At 41.1% G+C, this 18,285-nt stretch overlaps 2 protein-coding genes across 2 annotated transcripts; one reads left to right on the forward strand and one right to left on the reverse strand. All coding sequences in view use genetic code 11, as the record gives it.

The window, feature by feature from the left end:
* Positions 1–557: 557 nt before the first annotated feature.
* Positions 558–3,966, reverse strand: EGR_05841 (Mitochondrial-processing peptidase subunit alpha; the record flags this gene model as incomplete). Its single annotated transcript, XM_024495090.1, is given in 7 exon segments — positions 558–736; positions 802–1,103; positions 1,915–2,117; positions 2,891–3,059; positions 3,179–3,502; positions 3,522–3,604; positions 3,637–3,966. 7 exon segments carry the CDS (start codon positions 3,964–3,966, stop codon positions 558–560), a joined length of 1,590 nt encoding a protein of 529 aa, XP_024350553.1.
* A 712-nt stretch (positions 3,967–4,678) lies between these two features.
* EGR_05842 (hypothetical protein) lies at positions 4,679–17,579 on the forward strand (the record flags this gene model as incomplete). The annotated part of the gene is made up of 25 exons (XM_024495091.1): positions 4,679–4,771; positions 4,937–5,040; positions 5,357–5,561; positions 5,632–5,917; positions 5,959–6,306; positions 6,380–6,579; positions 7,002–7,680; positions 7,987–8,236; positions 8,460–8,724; positions 8,995–9,282; positions 9,484–9,590; positions 9,666–9,732; positions 9,809–9,888; positions 9,959–10,037; positions 10,624–10,833; positions 11,596–11,681; positions 11,785–12,052; positions 12,122–12,250; positions 12,818–13,078; positions 14,350–14,682; positions 15,614–15,898; positions 16,252–16,383; positions 16,447–16,502; positions 16,576–16,705; positions 17,373–17,579. 25 exons carry the CDS (start codon positions 4,679–4,681, stop codon positions 17,577–17,579), a joined length of 5,148 nt encoding a protein of 1,715 aa, XP_024350554.1.
* Positions 17,580–18,285: the final 706 nt, after the last annotated feature.

Genomic DNA, 18,285 nt, shown 5'->3' on the forward strand with positions numbered 1-18,285 from the left:
CTGATGCTCGGTGAAGCATGCATGGTCGACAACTCACTTGAGGAATGCTAGACTACATGAAAAGCGATTACTACCTCCGTAAATGGGTCGAGGAATCAGATGGTTTGTAAGCAAACTTTATGCACTAGTGAGGTGTTGTTGAAACAAGCTAACCAAACCTGACTGGGTAAATGGTACATGGAAAGTAATCTGTCGCTTAAATGTCACTTGTTCCTTGTAATCGGTGCGTCAATGTTTTCAGGTAATCTCGAGAGCACAGTGTCCCGCATTTCATGAGCGATCTTCTTCAACCTTATTCGCTCCCACTTTTTGAACTAATGTCCAAGCCATAGTGTCATTTTTTTTACAACGCGCCTTATCACATGCGTCGAGAGCGTATACTAACAGCTGACAAGACTATAGTTAAGCATGAGGATGAGGACATGGTTAGACCCGCAAGCGCACACGAACGCAAAACGAAAAATAACAGTTGGCTTTATCGGAATTAACCACGACGCGCCTCCATAATCGGTTTCTTTGTACAAAAGACGGAAGAGCAGGGATGAGGGCGCTTGGCATCAGACGAATCGCTTGAAGAGGGAGGGAAGGGTCCCACGCGTCTGTAATGGGGCTGCGATCATCTCTTGGATTTCACGCAACTCCGGCCAATTGGACATGCGGCCAAAGCCCACTAGTGTCAGTGGTGACTTGAACATGCGTATCAACAAATTATGCAAGTCTTCGGCCGATACTGCATCTACAAAAAAACACGAAGATCACCGTAACGGATGGACGGCGCTGTGAAAGAAAGAACCAACATACTGATTTTTTCCACCCAAAAATCCGGTGGTTTCCATTCGCCTGAGGCAAGAACTTGCCGAGCAATGTCCTCAAAGGCGACGGGGTTCATCTCCAGATTCATCAGCAGCATCGATTCTAGCTGATTCTTGGCACGTTGAAGCTCCTCGTCTGGGATTGGTGCCTCTGCAGTAAAGCGCAGTTCGGCCGCCAAGACTTGGACCAAGCGGTGCAGATTGGCGGGCTCGGCGCTTCCAGCAATACAGAAGACGCCGGCATCAGCGTAGGCATGATTGGTCGCTTGTGCTGAGTTTACCCAATGGTATCTGCATGGAAAAGGGAGGGGGGGGGGGGTGGGAGAAGTTTCTGATTGCCTAATGCGCACAGCATTAGAAAGCAATAACTTGATAATTCACTTAGTAATGTCACTACAAGTAAGCTTTGATAAAGAGCAGGAACACTGCGTGTGTCGATGTTTCTGTATTCATATTACTGGAAGGCATTCCTGTTGCAACGAATTACATCAAGAGCAAATTTAAGCTACTTAAAATTAAAAAGTAGACAAATTAGTTCTGGAGGACAATTATGGCTTCCACCATCGCAGCGGTTTTGCACACAAATACTTCTACTGAAAGGTTGGCTCACTAACAAAGAAAAACTTAAAGTTCAGCTGACAATGAGCCGTCTACTTTAAGTAGCTGGTAAGAAGGGTTTACATTAATGCCAGAAACGAGTTCAGAAAAATGTTACAGATTCTTAAAAAATTTGCCTGCACCTCTTCCCAAATTTGAGAGGACTTTAACCCAGCCTTCATAAATTTCCAGCTTTCGTTCTTTCAACCCTCCTAAATCAGTAGGACTTACTCTCACTGCTTAGAAATAACCGAGCTCATCAGGTCTGAAAGTAATAATTAGTGAGTTCCGGATAAATTTTATAGTAAAATTAAACATGTAGCTCAGATGCAACAAAGTAATCGAGGAAGATCCTACACAAACTACATTTGCGTATTTTAAGGTCATTTTTAACTCAGGAGAGTCGGAATAGGATTGCACTTCAAGGCAAATGATGTTCCGAAGCACACATGGCTGTCATTTACACGTTTATTTTCCATATGGGTCAAGAATAACCGAAACCTACTGGTTGAGAACGTTGGTGTAGAGACGGGAGTACATACCCTTCCCTGGACCACCGGCAGAGAAGGAGCCCCCACCACCAAGGAGGGAATTGAGGAGACATGAAGCAACAAATTGAGGATCTTGGGAGCCACAACTCTCCAGACCAATGACACAGTGAGCAAACTCGGGCATGGGTGCGTGGTACTGTGACAGGTCTCGGTCCACCTACAGGTACGAGAATGCAAGAACGTTAGCAGTTCGTATTAGGCCAACGCAGAAAAATCTAGAAAAAATTTGCAAGATGCGAACGACCAAGGTTAAACATCACAATGGACAGATGAAAAGGTAAAAGAGGATTAAATAAAGCCAGGTGGAAGAAAAAGCGATTCAGACTTAAAAATAATAGGGAATGCTCAAATGGACTTTCAATACGGAAAAGATCCTACGGTACCTAAAAGGGTTGGGAATTACCAGCTCAATTTGGAATTCATAATTACAGAGATCGACTTATTTGACTATTGGTTTGATAACTTCTATCATTTATAAACCCACGGACCAGGCTGCAGCAAATTTTTGGAGCATAAAGTGCTTCCATGAATAAAAGCAAACACAAATCCAAAAAAATGCATTTTGAGATTGACAGCGAGGCTAATAATTCGATCTAGGTATAACAGGGATATGCAGTAAAATAAACTCAAAGGTAATCGAGAATGAAGTTATAATAAAAAAGTCGGAAACTATTTTAGAAACTATAGTATGTAGGCCCGTTAAGCCATATCCTAAATCTCAAGGACTGAGAGAGGAATAAACAGTTCGATGCGAACTAATAGACTTTCGGAATATTTAGTGATTAAGCTATTATGAAAGAGATACTAGTTGACGGCCCTAAAAACAAAATCAGGAGCAAGGCGAGAACGGAAAAGCTTTCACAATAGTGGATAAAATGCAGAAAAGTATGTGAAAGAAGTTTTATTACATGAGTTCCATAGTTTACGTACGGTAATTTCACCACCACTATACACGGGCAAAGAGTCATCCAGCGTAAGACGATCTTCCTCAGGAACCTCTACACCATAACTGGTTTCCCACGGCATGAAAGATGATTCAACTGAGTTGGTGAATTCGCTGTGATCCACTCCAACGCCAACTACTACAGTGCGCTCAGGTCTACAAGTAAAAAACATGGTAAAACACATTGAAATAAAAGAACCTCAGTCGATATCATTGCTATTCAATCATTAAGAGGTGTTTGCAATAGTAACCGCACCTTCAAAATAAAGCAGTACCTGTAGTAGGAGGCCATGAATTGCATAAGCTCACGGCGAGATATGATGCCAATAGATTCAGTTGGACAATATCGAGGAAAACCAAAAGTATTGCAACCATGAAAAGCAGCGGAATGGAGGAGATCGTTAAGAATAGGTTCCGTGGGTGGGGCCATTTCCAAACTAGCCAGCTCAAAGCCAATGGCTCTAGCTGCCATGTCAACTTCGTCTTTGGTGATTTTCGGACGCAAAACTGTCTCCGATAGAACATGGACGAGGTCACTTAAGTGCTTATTCAGTCCCGAAATAGCATAAACGATGAAATCTCTACCAGATTCGAAGGATCTTTAAAGTAAACAGTTACCTCGATATCTGGCAATCAAAAATAGAATTACACGATTCCATTTTGGATTGAATATGATCTCGATCCCTAAATCTATCAGTGGACTAACCCGAAACTAAAAACAGGAAACTCCTACATGAAAACCAAGTTTTTCAAGAAAATGGGACACACCGCTGATGGTTCCACTTTCGTAGCGAGGTCCAGCCTTCAACATAACTAAAAATGATTCACAGAAGTTTTCCATACCTCCAATTGTGCAATGCATGCCGAATTTGTCCTGTGAAGCAACTGTCAAGCCATTGCTTAACTTGGATATATTTGCCGCTGAATTGCTCGATAAAAGGGACGAATTGAAGTTCAGGTTAAAACCGGGTATAGCTTGAGTGAGAGGAACATTCGAAACATATGTCGAGAAGTTTCGCATTTTCAGAAAATTTGTCATGAACAAACTTGGTTTTCCAATCATTTTAATTTGTCCGACAACCACACAACGGATTTGGCTGCACAAAGATTAGGCAGATTTTGTGAGATTTCAATTCGTAAAAAGCTTTAGATTTAAGGTCATTTAGTGGATCACCCAATCACGTTTAGACGTTTCTCTGTTTATTTGTGTAGACTCGTGTTATTCGAGAGTGGGAATGTATGACGCATTTTCTACGGTTATTTCAAAATCTAGGTCTTGTCTAAGGGTTCTGGAGCGCATCGTTGCACAGCACGGAGCCCTTACTAAGGTTACTTTGATTTTCGCTTTAACAGTCATATAGGACCAGCTGGTATCTGAAATTGCGGTTATTACCGATCAACTCAATAACGGTTTGAAATATTATGGTCAAGAGAGGTAGTCCCCTTTTATCGTTCTTACTTCCTACAGTTCTTCAAATTTTGTTTCAAATGACTTGCAATGGGCATTCATATCCAAGCTTGCGAGTTTTTTGGTAAGCAGTAATGGAGTACCACTTTCTTTAGTCTACAACACTACGTGTATCCGAATTAATGTATAAGAATTACCTCCAGGATGCGGAATCACAGACCGTGGTGGTAAAGGCGATATCATTAATACGCTGGACTTACAACTTCAATAGAGCTTGCACAGCGTAGCTGGGTCGCAACAAATTATGGAAGAAGTCCGGAAAGCTTATTGGAACGAGAGGTTGAGTCTAATCCAACTTCAAAAAATCATGTCGTCTCATTGGGAGGCATCGTGGCTTCATATATCAGACATTCTTCTCAGTGCTGCAAGTTTTAATTCACATTCCGAGGTTACTCAGATGGTGAGAATCAAAACCGATTTTACATACCTTGTAGCTGATCAGTCAGTTTGGTGAATTGTATGAATCATTTATTGGACTTTTAAGTGTAAACCTCAGTGCAAGGGTATGCTTTCATTACGATCTCTTTTGTATCTGTAAAAATGTATAAATTGCGTTTGTAAACAGGCTCAAATTGAGCTGTCAAATGATGCCAAACTGCTTCAACTTCTTCGGGAAATCGAATTAACTCTTGAAGCTCTCCTTTTATCACTCTCTGATGCTGCTGTCGTGTCAGAAACTTTGAATGCAGAAGTTATATTTTCTTCGCTGTTTGAAGCGTTTTGGGTAAAGAATCGTGGATATCAAAGCCGTTGTTTTCTCTAGGAATCACTATTTTTTTCAAGGAAAGAACTTACTTGTCTCCCCACTTCCTGTCAAAAGGTTCTTAATAGCATCAGGTAAAAGGTCACGGAGTAATTTGGAAAATTCTTATTTTCGTAGGAATCTTCAGTGTTTCGCCTTAATAAAAGCTGGTCGACTTGATGACACTTGCCTTTATAATTCCACTGACAGCAAAAGGGATCATTTCCTCCAAAAAAACTGCAGCCGTCTTCTAGCCAGTGTTTCAAGTCTTATCAATATTCGGGGAAATGCTCCCTTACTTTTGTTTGCCGCTGTCTGTGGCTCAGTCTTTGCGTCTTCATTGGAGGAAACACGTAAGGCGAATAATTACGCCGATATTGCGATTCGTGAACTGGGTGTATTTGACTACCTTTGCGACGTACTATGCGAATCAGATTTGGTTCAAACAGTATGTCATTCTTCACTTCTTCTAACTCCAGTTCTGATCAACTTGATTACGATTGTTTTTTTAACTCTAGGCCAAATCAACCGTCTCTACTTGGTCGAATTCCGATTTCCTCACTATACCTGACAGTCTGAGCCTGGTTTGCTTTTCCACTCATCTCGCTGTCTTTGATCTTGTCACTCTTCTGGCTCATCAAGTTGCTTTAGACTCCCTTGGAGGCTATCAAACTGGCTATACTCGTGTTCTAGCTAAAACCCTCTCCGTCGTTGTGCATTGTAGTGGGAATATGATTACTAAAGAAGTTCAGCCTGCAAGAATCGATGAACGTATTGTCTCTATTATTGAGGATGCCGCTCAGAGTAGGTCTCAATCGCACATAGATTTTGTGCGTTTCTGTCAGGATTCCCAATGAAGTTGGACTTATTACACCTCTGCACTTCACTACTTCACACCGCTGTCAACAACGCAATTGCTCAAGACGAAGGGAGTGTGATAGACCTAGTGGTTAAATTAATCTCAAGTGTGCCTTACTTCGCAGAGCAATGTAAGCCCTCATCCCTTAAGGGTTTGGTACGCTTTCACGATCCGGCGGATGAGAGCGAAGAGACGACTGTAAGTTTATTGCGTCAACGCTGGTCTCTTCCACCAGAAGGATCTCCACAGCTGGAACATTTTTCAAGCAGCAAGTCCGTGCCTAATCCGTTGGCCATCAGCATTCCTGCCGGCACTAGAGGCGTTCTCAAGCAAAGTAGGTGCTCTTTATTGCACTGTAATTATCCTCTTAATTAATTTCCGCCAATATTGTTATCCTGTTTTTGCAGATGCAACGGTTGTCGTTTGGCAGCACGAATATTCATTGTGGCCTGTGCTCAATGCTATCGTAGTTTCGGCCGAACAGGTACTCTTTTTGAACCGAGTTGATCATCAGAATGATTTTCCCTCCAAACGTAGTACTCTGGATGTTTCGACAACAATTTCGCGTCTTGTCTCGTGTCTGGATTTCGTTGATGCCTGTCTATTGGTGAGTTCTTTTTAATATGCGCCTCGAGAACGCAGATGCTAGCTGTTCTACCCTCAAGTCTTTGGGCACCAGTCCACTTCATACATTACGGTTGCCACTGAGTTGTTCGTCCGAAACATTGATGCGTATATTTTAAGAAATCATGCATCCCCTATATTAAGTATTTCGAATGGTTTACATGTGTTCAAGTTTTTTGGCTATGATAAATAAAAGTAATGCAGTCTCTAATTCATTCTCTAAATTCACCAGGTATCTCCTACACTGCTTGCTTGATGTCTTCCAGATCGATATTTTTTTTAAATTAAGTCTGCATTTCTAAATGTTACTCAAAAAATTGGTCTTTAATGATTTCTCCTGGTTTATAATGGGTTGTCTTCGTTTATAGTTTTCCATTTCATTTACTCGGAGAATGTCTTTTTTAGACAAGAGTTGAACCTGCACGTTGTTTGGCCATTGCGGAATTGTTATGGAATCTCGTTACGCGTATATTCACAGAGTCTCTGAGCGGAGAACGAGAAAATCCATTAGGAGATTTATTGACTACTCTATCAGTCGACTACCTCTTACCCTGCCTTCTCCGTCTCACCGCACATTCTGTCACTGCACTGCCCTCTAGCGCAGAATGTGACCTCGTCTACGGGGCTTCCAATGGCGTTTTTCGCTGTCTCAAAGCTGACCGTATACTCTTCCCTTCAGCAGTCCTCCAACCTCAGGGAGATAAGCAACAAGCGGCTGGAACGCCTATCTTTACTCTGACGGACTCTTGCCTTCTGCGCATCATTTCAAGATCCACGTCGGCATCACTGTGGCCAGCCGAGATTTCTCCATCCACTACTTACCGTCTCTTTTCGGTATATTTAGACCTGGCGTTGGATCTCTTATCCGCAGAGAAAGCGGCATTTTTCGCTGGTATGGAATCTTGGTTTACCGAGACTCTAGAAGAGGAAGCCATGATTGGTGAGAATCACAGTCCTCTCCTAGCATGTCTCGTTTTTTGTTATGATCTTCTCGTTGAGGTCGGTAGTGGCGACTCTCGTGGATTTATCACCCCCAAGCTGCTTGCGGGATCACCTAATACCAAATCGGGAATCTTACGTCTTGGTAAGCTTTCTGGCTTTTCACCCAGCAAATGTTAGCGTATCTCGCTGACCGCAGTTCTTTCATGGGTTTGCGTAACACTTTTTTGGTTTAAAACATCTGCTATTATCAATATGGACAACATCCGAATTTCTTTAAAATTGATTACTCTTTTGAATGTATGGTCATTTGTGAAGTCTGTATGATCCTAGTCTAGTTTGCTGAATTTTTCGCGGCCATATCCCTGTTATTTGGATGATCATATAGGTCAATAGGAAAGTCACTCGCATTAAGACGGTGACTTGCTAACCCTATCCACCAACTTTACAGTCAACAAAGCTCTGCTTTTCTTCGTGGAACTTCTTACCTCATGTTCCTTGGAGGGCGGTGACGGTGCTGTAGAAATCATTGAAGAATCGAATCCACTGTCTTTAAATTTTCCTCTTTTCCACTTTCGTGATTTGCGCTTCTACGCACATTGGCTCCTTGCAAACTCTGAATCCTTCTTGAATTGCCTTGCCTCTCTCACAAAGGTTTCTGTTAATGCACTTCAAAAACCCCTCCATTCTACCGACTTCGAGTGAGTTGATAATATTTTATCAGTGTTGCTGCTAAAGGAATAATTATTATGAAAACTTCATAAACAGCATGAGAATCTTCACTGTCTCTGGCATTAATAAATGTATAAAGTAGCTGATGCATTAATCTTGATCGACGATTGCACTTATGAATATAACAAATGCTGATCAACTGCCATCGACCACTTTCCACTCTTACATTCGAATTTGTTTCTCTTCTCTTAGTTTTCTTCGATTCTCTACTCGATTGGAAGAGAAGCAAATCGGCGGCGTCTCGGCCTTGGGTCAGTACCGAGTCCAGTCGACATGGCTTGCACTCACACTTCTACATAACCTCTTTTCCATCCACTCCACGATACCACTTAAGATCCTCTCGGTTAATGATGCCACTTCCAGTGCTTACTTCCTCTACCTCCTCGACTTCCTCGATCCCACTTGTCCCGTGGGGCTGACTCGAGCTGCAGTCAGTCTGCTTAAGAAACTCACCCCTGTAAGTGTGTCTTCTTTTCCTCATTCCGCTTAAATCGTTCACCTGTGGAGCCTGAGTCTTCCCTGAAGGTGCTACGAGCTGTCAGTCTGGACACAATTTGAGTATAAGTGGACAGGAGGCTTGGTGGGCTATGGATTGAAATAATGTCATCTCAGCGACATGTCGCTTTGATGAGCAAACCTTGCCGAGACTGAGGATCTCGAGTGGTTGAATTTGTGATTAGCACAAACGTTCTTTTTTATTTCACACTCTTCGCTATTTTTCTTTTAGTTCTCTGAACACCTTGTCACTCCACACCTTCACGATATGCAACCACGTCTACTAGACTTTTTAATTTACCGCCTGCGCTTCACATCTGAGGACCAGATCACGCGCATCGGTTTGTTTGATTGGTTGGCGGAGGCCGTGATGCTTGATGTGCTCAGCGGTGCCACCAATGCGCCCTTCAACGGGCCAGGTTTTGGGTTTTTGCGAATGATTTCGTCAAATACCAAGGGAAATTTGGACGGCCTTCAAGGGATCATTATCACTGCATTGCAAGAGCTGAAGGCAAGCGGTGTAAGAATTTGACGCTTGATTTCTCCAAATTATCGGACTTGTGTTTCAGGAAGTAATGTATGGTAGTTACCTTGTATTGCATTACACTGCACTTATGAAGTGTAGCAGGAATGTGATAATGTTTTATGAATAACATTTTATGAAGTATTAGAACGCTTGATGAAATTCGCACCTATTTTGAAGACTTATGTTGGTTATTAGGAGGAGCGAAATTGCGTTTCCACCAACCTTTACTGGTCTTTGCTGAAATTGATTTCGGCAATATGGATGCAACCGAGCAATCCATTTCGTACTCAACTTCGCGAGGCGTAAGCGTTTTTCTTCACTGTACTTTGTTTCTCGATGTTGCTGTTGCATCGGTTTTCAACTGCTTTCCTCTGTAGTGCCAATTTTTGGAAATGCCTCAGTGATCCCTTTTTCAAATATGTGTCAACATTGAGGGAGTCCGAGGTCTGTTGTACTGTTCTCGAATAGGTTTCGCTTATGTTCCCGTTAACGTCTTATGAAACGCCTTTTCGTTTACCAGGCGGAACATTCCATTGTAGACCTGGAGATTGCTGGCAGCTACGCCACTGTCGTCGCCATTGAGTTGTTTGAGTCTCTAAAGTAGGTGATTTTCAACGTCTGTATATAGTTGTTCATAAAATTTACCAAACCGGTGTGTTTTTGTCCGTAGATTTACGAGTACACTAGATGCCACCTTCTCGGCAGTTTGCAAGCAGTTTGTGCAGCAGTTCCTTGAGCCTTGGCTTCAGGTAATGCGTCAAACTTAAAAGTTCAGTAGGCCACCCATTTCGACACTAAAATGTTCTTAATCTTTGATATTTTGGAATTCCCTATCTCCAGTAAAGGCCATTCTACTTTTTGGAAACACCTTCTGAACCAACAGCATATTAGACATATCAAATACATCCATCATGCTAAAACAGTGTAGCGTTTTTCGGCTCACATTCCTATACATTGAAAGACAGTAAAATAATTGGCACTTTCAATGGTAAACCTTCATATACACCTACATCAAGGAGTTTTTTAATCGGTTGGTTCGGGAGTTTGAATTCACTAGGAAATGCATAGCATCCTTGAAATGAAATCAAAAATGAGCTAATGCTTTAGGATTTATCATTAACTTTATGTGAAGTTGCTGATTTAGTTGGAGCAATTTATTAGTTTGGTAAGCGAAGATTTTCCCCGTTTGGTTATGTTGGCATTTATTGGGTTTTAAGGGTTTCGTTGCTTGAATGGTTCGCCTTATAGATAGATTTATGGATTCGGCCTCTCCTACGGTACCATGCGAAGTTAGAGTTTCGGGTCCTTTCTATAATTATTCTTGCTTTTTTTCAGGCGGCATTTCGATGTTCCGATAGCATACCAGACGAGTTTAGTAAATCATCCTTTATGACAGCTCTTGACTGGGCAATGGTTCGTTGGAAAGGTGTATTTTTCACCCTTCTAAAGTGGGACATCTCTACTTTGGACGACAAGATGCGGTTGACTTCCCACAGTCAAATCGTTGGTCTTGTTGTCGCCTGCCTCGACAAGGCTACTACATGGGTAGGCTTTTTCTGCACTTCCACACAATTTGGGTGCCTTGCGACCTCCATCAATCGCAAGATTTTTAAGGATCTCTCAAATTCTCGTAATGCTTGTTAATAATAGTTTATACAAGTTTACTTGTGGCCCAGCGCATTGTTTAAACTCCATTCTTGATTGCCCATTTAATATGATGAGGGCAGCTTATTTACTTCAATTTAGCGTTTTTTCTTGATACATTAATGTAAGATTGAGAACTCTTCGTTCATTTTTCATGAAGTTTTTTTTGGAAATTTTTCGCTCTCCTCCGTGTTCACAAGATGTAAAGACCACATCCTTGAATACAGCTTTAGAGAACTGCTGATTTCAAGGTATTGGACACCCATCCGTTCCTTTTTCTTTCGTTTTTGTCTTTATTGCTCTACGGATTGAGATCTCTGTATTTCTATAATTTCAACAAAGGTTTTGTAATCAAAGTGATTTTTCGCCCATAAGAATTTGGTGATGATTATGCTGGTACCCATTATCGCGGTCTCTGAAAAAAATTGTTACTTTTTTGTCACTCTGACCGCAATCGTTTTCAGTTTAGTTTTCTTTTCAATCAAATTAATTCCCTTTTAATTGCGTGTGCTTTTCGATAAATCTGGCTGTCACGCAAATGTGACTAGGTGGTAAACGTGTCAGATAGCTTAAAGGAAATAAATTTTCCAAGTAATAAAAGAAGTGAAATTGGTTTGGGTGAGCAAGAGAGTGCTAAGTTCATAAACAATCTTTTGATTACAGATTTCTTTGCCACGCAGTCCATCAGTTGTCTCAATTATCGACCAATTGGCTGTTTGTTTAGCGGCATCTGCTGACTACCTCGTTAGGTATGCTTTGGTTCTTTTTTATTTCCAAGACTTAAAATAACTTGGTCACTGATGTTGCCAAAAAAATGCTTTCCTATCTCAATTTGCATCTCACACATTTTAGGTCTTTTGAAATGTCTCCACTCCCCATCCACGAGTGGATACGACGAGCCGTGGCGTTGCTGGAACACAAGGCTGTGCCAACTGCCTCCAGGCCATCAACCAATAAGACTTACTCACATTTTCACACCGATCTAATGGCATTTATCTGCCTTCTCCTTCCAAAATGTTACCAGGTATCGTCCCATCTGTACGATCGCTTGCTCAGCCTGTGCATAGAAGTCCTTCAAGGTGTATCCTTGCTTCCTCGCATCACCGCTGTGGAGTCACAGGTTGGATTCGTTTTCTCATTCGTAGATGAAATTCGGAAGCCTCGAGCTTATCGATCACCTTCTCTATAGGCCTTTGAACAGGCTATGAATTTGATGCAGGCAATTTGGAACAAATTCGATGCCATCAATCTTGCCAATTGCCTAGTGGACGCAGGCATAATTAACAATTTGATCGGTATCCTTGCTGAACATTCAATGGTAAATGATTATCTTTAGCATGGAAGCATTATTGCTTTGTATTCATAAAAAAACAATTCCAAGCTTTTCTCTTCCGAAAACAATGAAATCATTACAATGGACGATGCTGCAATGATGGATAAGTAGTTGCCAATTCGCAATAGCGATATCTCATTTCTCTGCATCCTTTGTCTGTAGTTTTTAGCCAGGCGGTGTTTTGAGTACTTTTCTATTAGTTTGAAAAGTGGTTACTTTGGTTTATTAGTTATGTACCTGATAAATGGTAGTCTTTTGAACTATTTTTTTACAAGTAGACTTGTCACGTCGTTTTTTTCATATTCATATGGCAATTTTTTACACGCGAGACCTTTTAAAAAGAGTAGGGGATTATAAAATTCACGAATTGCGATATTGCTAGATTGAATAGTAGTATTGTTTCCACAGTACTGCTCGATTTCATTATCACAGTTGGGCCACTCGAATTCTACAATCACAATCATCTATAGTTTTTTCTCCCCATCTATCGCACATTACAATGTTTTGAATGGGCGGATCCACGGTAAAACCGCCTTCTTCGTTCCTTCGCAGACTTTCAGTGGAGCTGAGCTCGGCCAGACCATTGTGCGCTTACTCACGCGTTTCCTTTTGCCTGCCGGGTGCTCACTCCATCCGGATCTCTCTCCGGCCCCGCATGGGGACAAGATTGTCACTGGTCAATGTGGCTGGTCGTGCTCCGAGCTGACTCAAGTGCTGGCCTCTTACGCAGCCCCTCTTGTTCAGGCACTTCGCCTACCGCCTACAAAACATCTGATGCAATGGCTATCTCAGGCGGACGAATGCAAATCTCCTGTATGAACATTCTCTTTTCTACTTTGAAACCTGTTATCTTTTCTGACACGCTACTATTAAAGAGTTTATTTTACTGTTTTTGTAGTGGATGATCGTATGCACTCAACTACATTGCTGTGAAATGGCCTAAGTGCTATACAATTGTATTGCATCTTGACTCGTTTATCAACTTTAATACGTACGCGCTCAGCCCATCATTTTCCTTTTTTCCGAGGACCTTTTGGTGCCCTTTTGAATTGTATTATACCATCCGTCATACTACCAACTGATCTCTGATGAAAAATTTTGCCTTTTCAAGGCTTTTAGAGTCCTATTTTCACTGATCACTCCAAATTTTGCTGCTAGAAGTATCCAGTTACATATCTGACTGACTGTTGGGGCTTAAATATTACTGATTTCCTTTGTGTTCTGTTTCGGTATGTCCAATCTTAAGAGCTTCTTATTTATTTTTCGTTTAGATGGAACATTTGTGCTTGATCAGTGTCGATTTATTTGCTTTTTTTGCGGGTTATTCTTTTAGAGTAACTTCGCTCAAGACTGTGCTGAATTTCTGTACCACTATTTCATTCTATCAAATAGACCATCTCATAAGTAGTCATCGCATTCCTTTGATTCAGATATAAATTTGTGCCTCCTGAATTCTGTTCCACTCCTGGTCTAAATATGTATTTAAATGCCGAATTGCATTATTTTTTAATTTAAAACGCTGTCTCAGTATGGTTATCAAAATCTTTTGGCTATTTCAGTTTCTGCTTGAAATTTGAAATAATTTGGTGAATTTCTATTTGTCTGGAAGGCGTTTCTGTAGGTATTGTTGACGGAACTAGATGACCCCAAGGGGAGGTACGGAAAGTGTTGCCCAGATATTAGTGTTAACCATTTAATAGTTCTATTTAAAGTTTTTGCTCATTAACCTCCTTCCTCATAGGTTTTCTAGCTTTTGAGCTTTTTGTGTTATGCTTATTTCTATCCAACTCATCAATGTGACGGGTTGGTCATTTTTAAAAGCATAAAAGTTTGTTTTATGAAATTTGAAAATGTGATATCTTGAAAATGTGCAAACAAAAAATAGCGGTTGCAATAGTGGACCATATTGAATAACTTTTCTCATTAATTCTAGTGTTAGCATTTTATTAATTCAAACATGCATGCAAGTTTGCAATGCTTGCAAGTTAGGGTTGATTTGACAGGTGCTTGTAGAAGTAGGTAGGAATGAAATCTCTGCAGACGGGGTTTTAAATTGTCCACCATTCTTTTTCCTCTTCATCAAGGACAGGTCTTGCGAAGGCCTCTTCCCCAACACAGCATGGAGTGAGTTTCTGCTCTCCCAACTGCGGCTTATCATCCTCCTGGTGGTGCAGGGAGGCGGTGCCAGCGACGGCACACCGATGGCTCATCTGCTCAGAGCCTTCCTCCTCAACAATCATGAGCAGCTCTGCGTTCTTCTCACGGCTCCACCAAGGGGTCTGCTGATTGCTTCGGCTATCCTCGACCTCTACTGGTGTGCCATGCACTCCTCACCTGCTGTCACAAAACTCGTCTCACCGACGTGTGTGGCCTCAGCAGTACTCTTTGCTCAGGGTCATCGTGAGAAGCATTCTTTGGTAAGTTTTTTTTGTTTAATTATTTTTTACCTTTCTGAGATGAAAAATAAGCATCCTCTCAAAGGTATCAAAAATAATGTTTGTTCCATTCTCAAATAAGGGCATCATCTAAGTTATATTTTCTTTTTCCATCAGTTTCCACCCGAACCTCTATTGTATATTTGTATTGCTTAATTGGTAAATTTGCATGGTGTTTTCGATGGAACCAAGTGTCAACCTATTTTGATATTCTCATAGAATTTTTTATAGGCCTAGTTAACGTTTGTCATTCTTTTCCATGCTTCGGATATTAGTGTACTGATTTTTACGGATCAATGTGTGCAGAATGATCGGCTAGAAAGAAATATGTCGGATATTTCGGATGGATTGCCACTTTTTGCACTGCAACTCCAGCCCAGTTGATGAGGCCTGGTCTTTATGCTTGTGTTCATCCGTTTTTGACACTAGACAAAGCAGAGCAGTGATGGTTACTGATCCAAGGCGCTCTGCTTTGGTTTTACCATCAGAATGCCTCGGTATCTCCATCGTTTTGGGATCTCTATTAGGTGTGGATCACCCTATAACGCAATGGTCATTACTGAATTTGCACTTTTTGCCAGTGGAGCTAATATCGGGGGTTATCTATGAATTTAAGCGACCCGCCGATATCACGTTTAGTAAAAGTAAGTCTAGGAGAAAATGTGTCCACATATTCTTTGAATGAAATTATCAGTTGGTTGAAATTAGTGGCATATTTTTTATGCTGTTCTTGGAGTTTCCGATCCGTCAAGCTGACGAAGTGCGTCCTGATAACATCTGATATCAAAAAATTTAGATTTGGATTACGATTTTGGCTCATGTATACTTCACGCCTATTATTTATAATCCGAATTATTTAGCAAGGAATGTAGTTGCTAATTACCTTGTTTTCTGTAAAACCACATCTTTCTAGCCCGACGGTGCGTCAATCTGCCTTCCGTCAGACGTTTGGACCCCTATTTACTCCGCAGCTGTTCAGTTGACGCGGAATTGCGCCCTATTTCTTCTACGACCGGGCCCTTCAGATTCCCCTAAAGATGCATCATCATCTTCAATGCTAAAGCATTCACCAGAGAATCTTAAGGCGTCAAAGCTGTCTGTCAACTTGAATCTTCTTCCAATTTTGCGATTGCTGAGTAGCTGCCTTCGTTTGGTTGCTATTGAGACTCCACGCTTAGGGGATCTGTCCTTTGCTTCGGTTAGTCATTTTCATTCATTCAGCCACCTCATGCTGTTTAAGTGAATATCATCCATTGTTTTTTTAAACTTGGCATCCATTTTAATTGTAAGAGCTTTGAGGATAAAAATGGTACACACTCCTGGGTACTGCTCTTAGTGACGATGAACCCTTATTAAGAGTAAAAAATGCTATCATAGTGTTTTGGACCTTGCTTGTTCTAATTCATAAAGCTAGCGACAAAAGTGGCATGACTATTTTAGTCTGGGGTTTTCGACATAAGTAAATATTTTCTTTGTAAATGTGTCTATTTTTTCAGTTTCCTCTGATATATCACTGGCAGGTTCAAGGAAATCCTTTTTTTGCATTTCAAGACATCTGAAATAGCGGCGTTGGCACCCGAGGCAACATTGAAATTTGCCACACCATCAATGGAACCTTCTAACACTCTCACTTTTGGTGTACTCTTCTCGGTCGCTCGAGCCTCTAGTCAAATCATTGCAGACGTATGCCAGGAGTCTACTCGGCTATTCTCCATTGTTCATTTCTAATGTTCTCTTTTTTTCCAGATCCATAACTCACAATTTTTTGTGAACCAGCCTTGTGACCGTCACACTGAACTTCTGTAAGTTGTGTTTTCTTTAGTACATCATCTGAGTGCAACCTTGGAAAGAAAGTCACCCGGATTTCCTACCTAGGCCTCTACTGATGGAAGTAAATGAACTGGCTTTCTCCCTCATCTACTCTCAGGCCACGATTTGGCTCATAAATCCAGGGCTCGATGCGACCGATAAGCATACCCTCTCGAGAGGTTTAGCTGTGGAATTTGTGAGTAACTTTATTGTACCTTACAGTCAATAAGGGGCCTTCACTCTTTTCGATTATTCAAACAGTAGTTATCTTCTAAGTGAAAGCCCATTCCTAGATTGTATTAGGCTTTCACAAGGGGTGTTTGGATCAAATTGAAACCTCTAATTTTAAAGGATTGTAGGGGAACACTAGTGGTAACACTAATAATCAGTATCGTGTTTGCCTTTTTACAAATTAGTAGTCACTAAATGTCATGGACTAATCCAGGCGCTATTAGTCAAGATAACAGACAGCGGGACTTTTGCAACTTACGATTCTGGTGGTAGCATTTCCGTCTTTAGTCCACAGCAGTCATTCCTATGACCATTTGGTCAAACCTTCCAGATGTTAAATAAACGTTGAGATACGTGTACAAATGTAGTAGGGAATCATGCCGAAGACCGGGTGTTTTCCATTTATTAAAACTTAGCTCTTTTGCTAACTCGGTTTTCTCAGTTTGGTTTCATGTTCCTGTATCTGCCAGCATTGTACAATAATGCGAACAGCAGTTCTAATTTTTTTGTCTATTGGTTATGTTATTTGTTCCTTTCAATCCCAAATGAGTAAAATGTATTAGACCCTACTGGTTTTGCTTTCCTAATGTGTGTTCTATCCGAATTTCGCCCATGTACTCGGCCTTTTCTAGCAATCCTATAATTTTTCGGGTCGCTCGGCACGGCGTCGAATAAGAACGCGTGGATGTCAAAAGCCGACAAGGAACTCCACGAGTCACCTTAAGCACTCATGTGACTCTTCCCTTGTTGCAGATTCCATTGATTTGCCCAGTCAGAAGCTTAGCAATCTACTTACTTTTCTCGCCTTCACAGAACGCTTCTCGGATTTTGTAAAATGATTGTGTCCTTTGATATGAAATTGAGGGATTTCGTATAAAACAAATGTAATTCGTTCTGTGGTGTTGTTTATTCACTCCGCGGGTGATTTAATGATTTATGATCAGGTTTGTGCCTTAAAAAACACTGTTTAAATTCGAGAAAACAGAAATCAAATGTGGTTATCTAAAGATGCGATTCTAAGCAGTTACCTCCATTGGTGAGGCGGAAATAATCGTATGCTGTTTTTCTCGTTTAAGACTTCAGGAATTTTAACTGCTCAGCTAGATGGCAGTACTTCATAAATACTATTCATCCTCAATTAATCCTACGCTTTAATTTGGTGGCTCAACTTTTATAAAAAAGTAGGTCAGTAAAGAACCACTTTAGGTGTCCATACTCTACGCAAAGCGTGTTTGAAGCCCCTACCAGCACAGGTCTTCACTCGCATTCATAAAATTCCCAATGCTATGAAAGGTAACGATATAAACCCGTGTGGTCTTTACGGCAAAATTAATGACCGCTAGAACCTCTTTTAAGTGCTCTTATTAAAAGGCTATCCATCACAACCCTTTTATGAACGAGACAGTTTCACTTCCATAAAACGTCCTCTTAGGCGAAAGTCAGACTGCTTCCGTCTTTAGCATTTTTTAAAAGGTCTATCTTGTAAGTGACTATGTAAGTTAAAGTAGTGATAACTTGGACGAGCGACACTGTCTCATCCTCCGT

This window comes from Echinococcus granulosus (genome assembly GCF_000524195.1).
Source record: "Echinococcus granulosus chromosome Unknown EG_S00046, whole genome shotgun sequence".
NCBI classification, from domain to species: Eukaryota; Metazoa; Platyhelminthes; class Cestoda; order Cyclophyllidea; family Taeniidae; genus Echinococcus; species Echinococcus granulosus.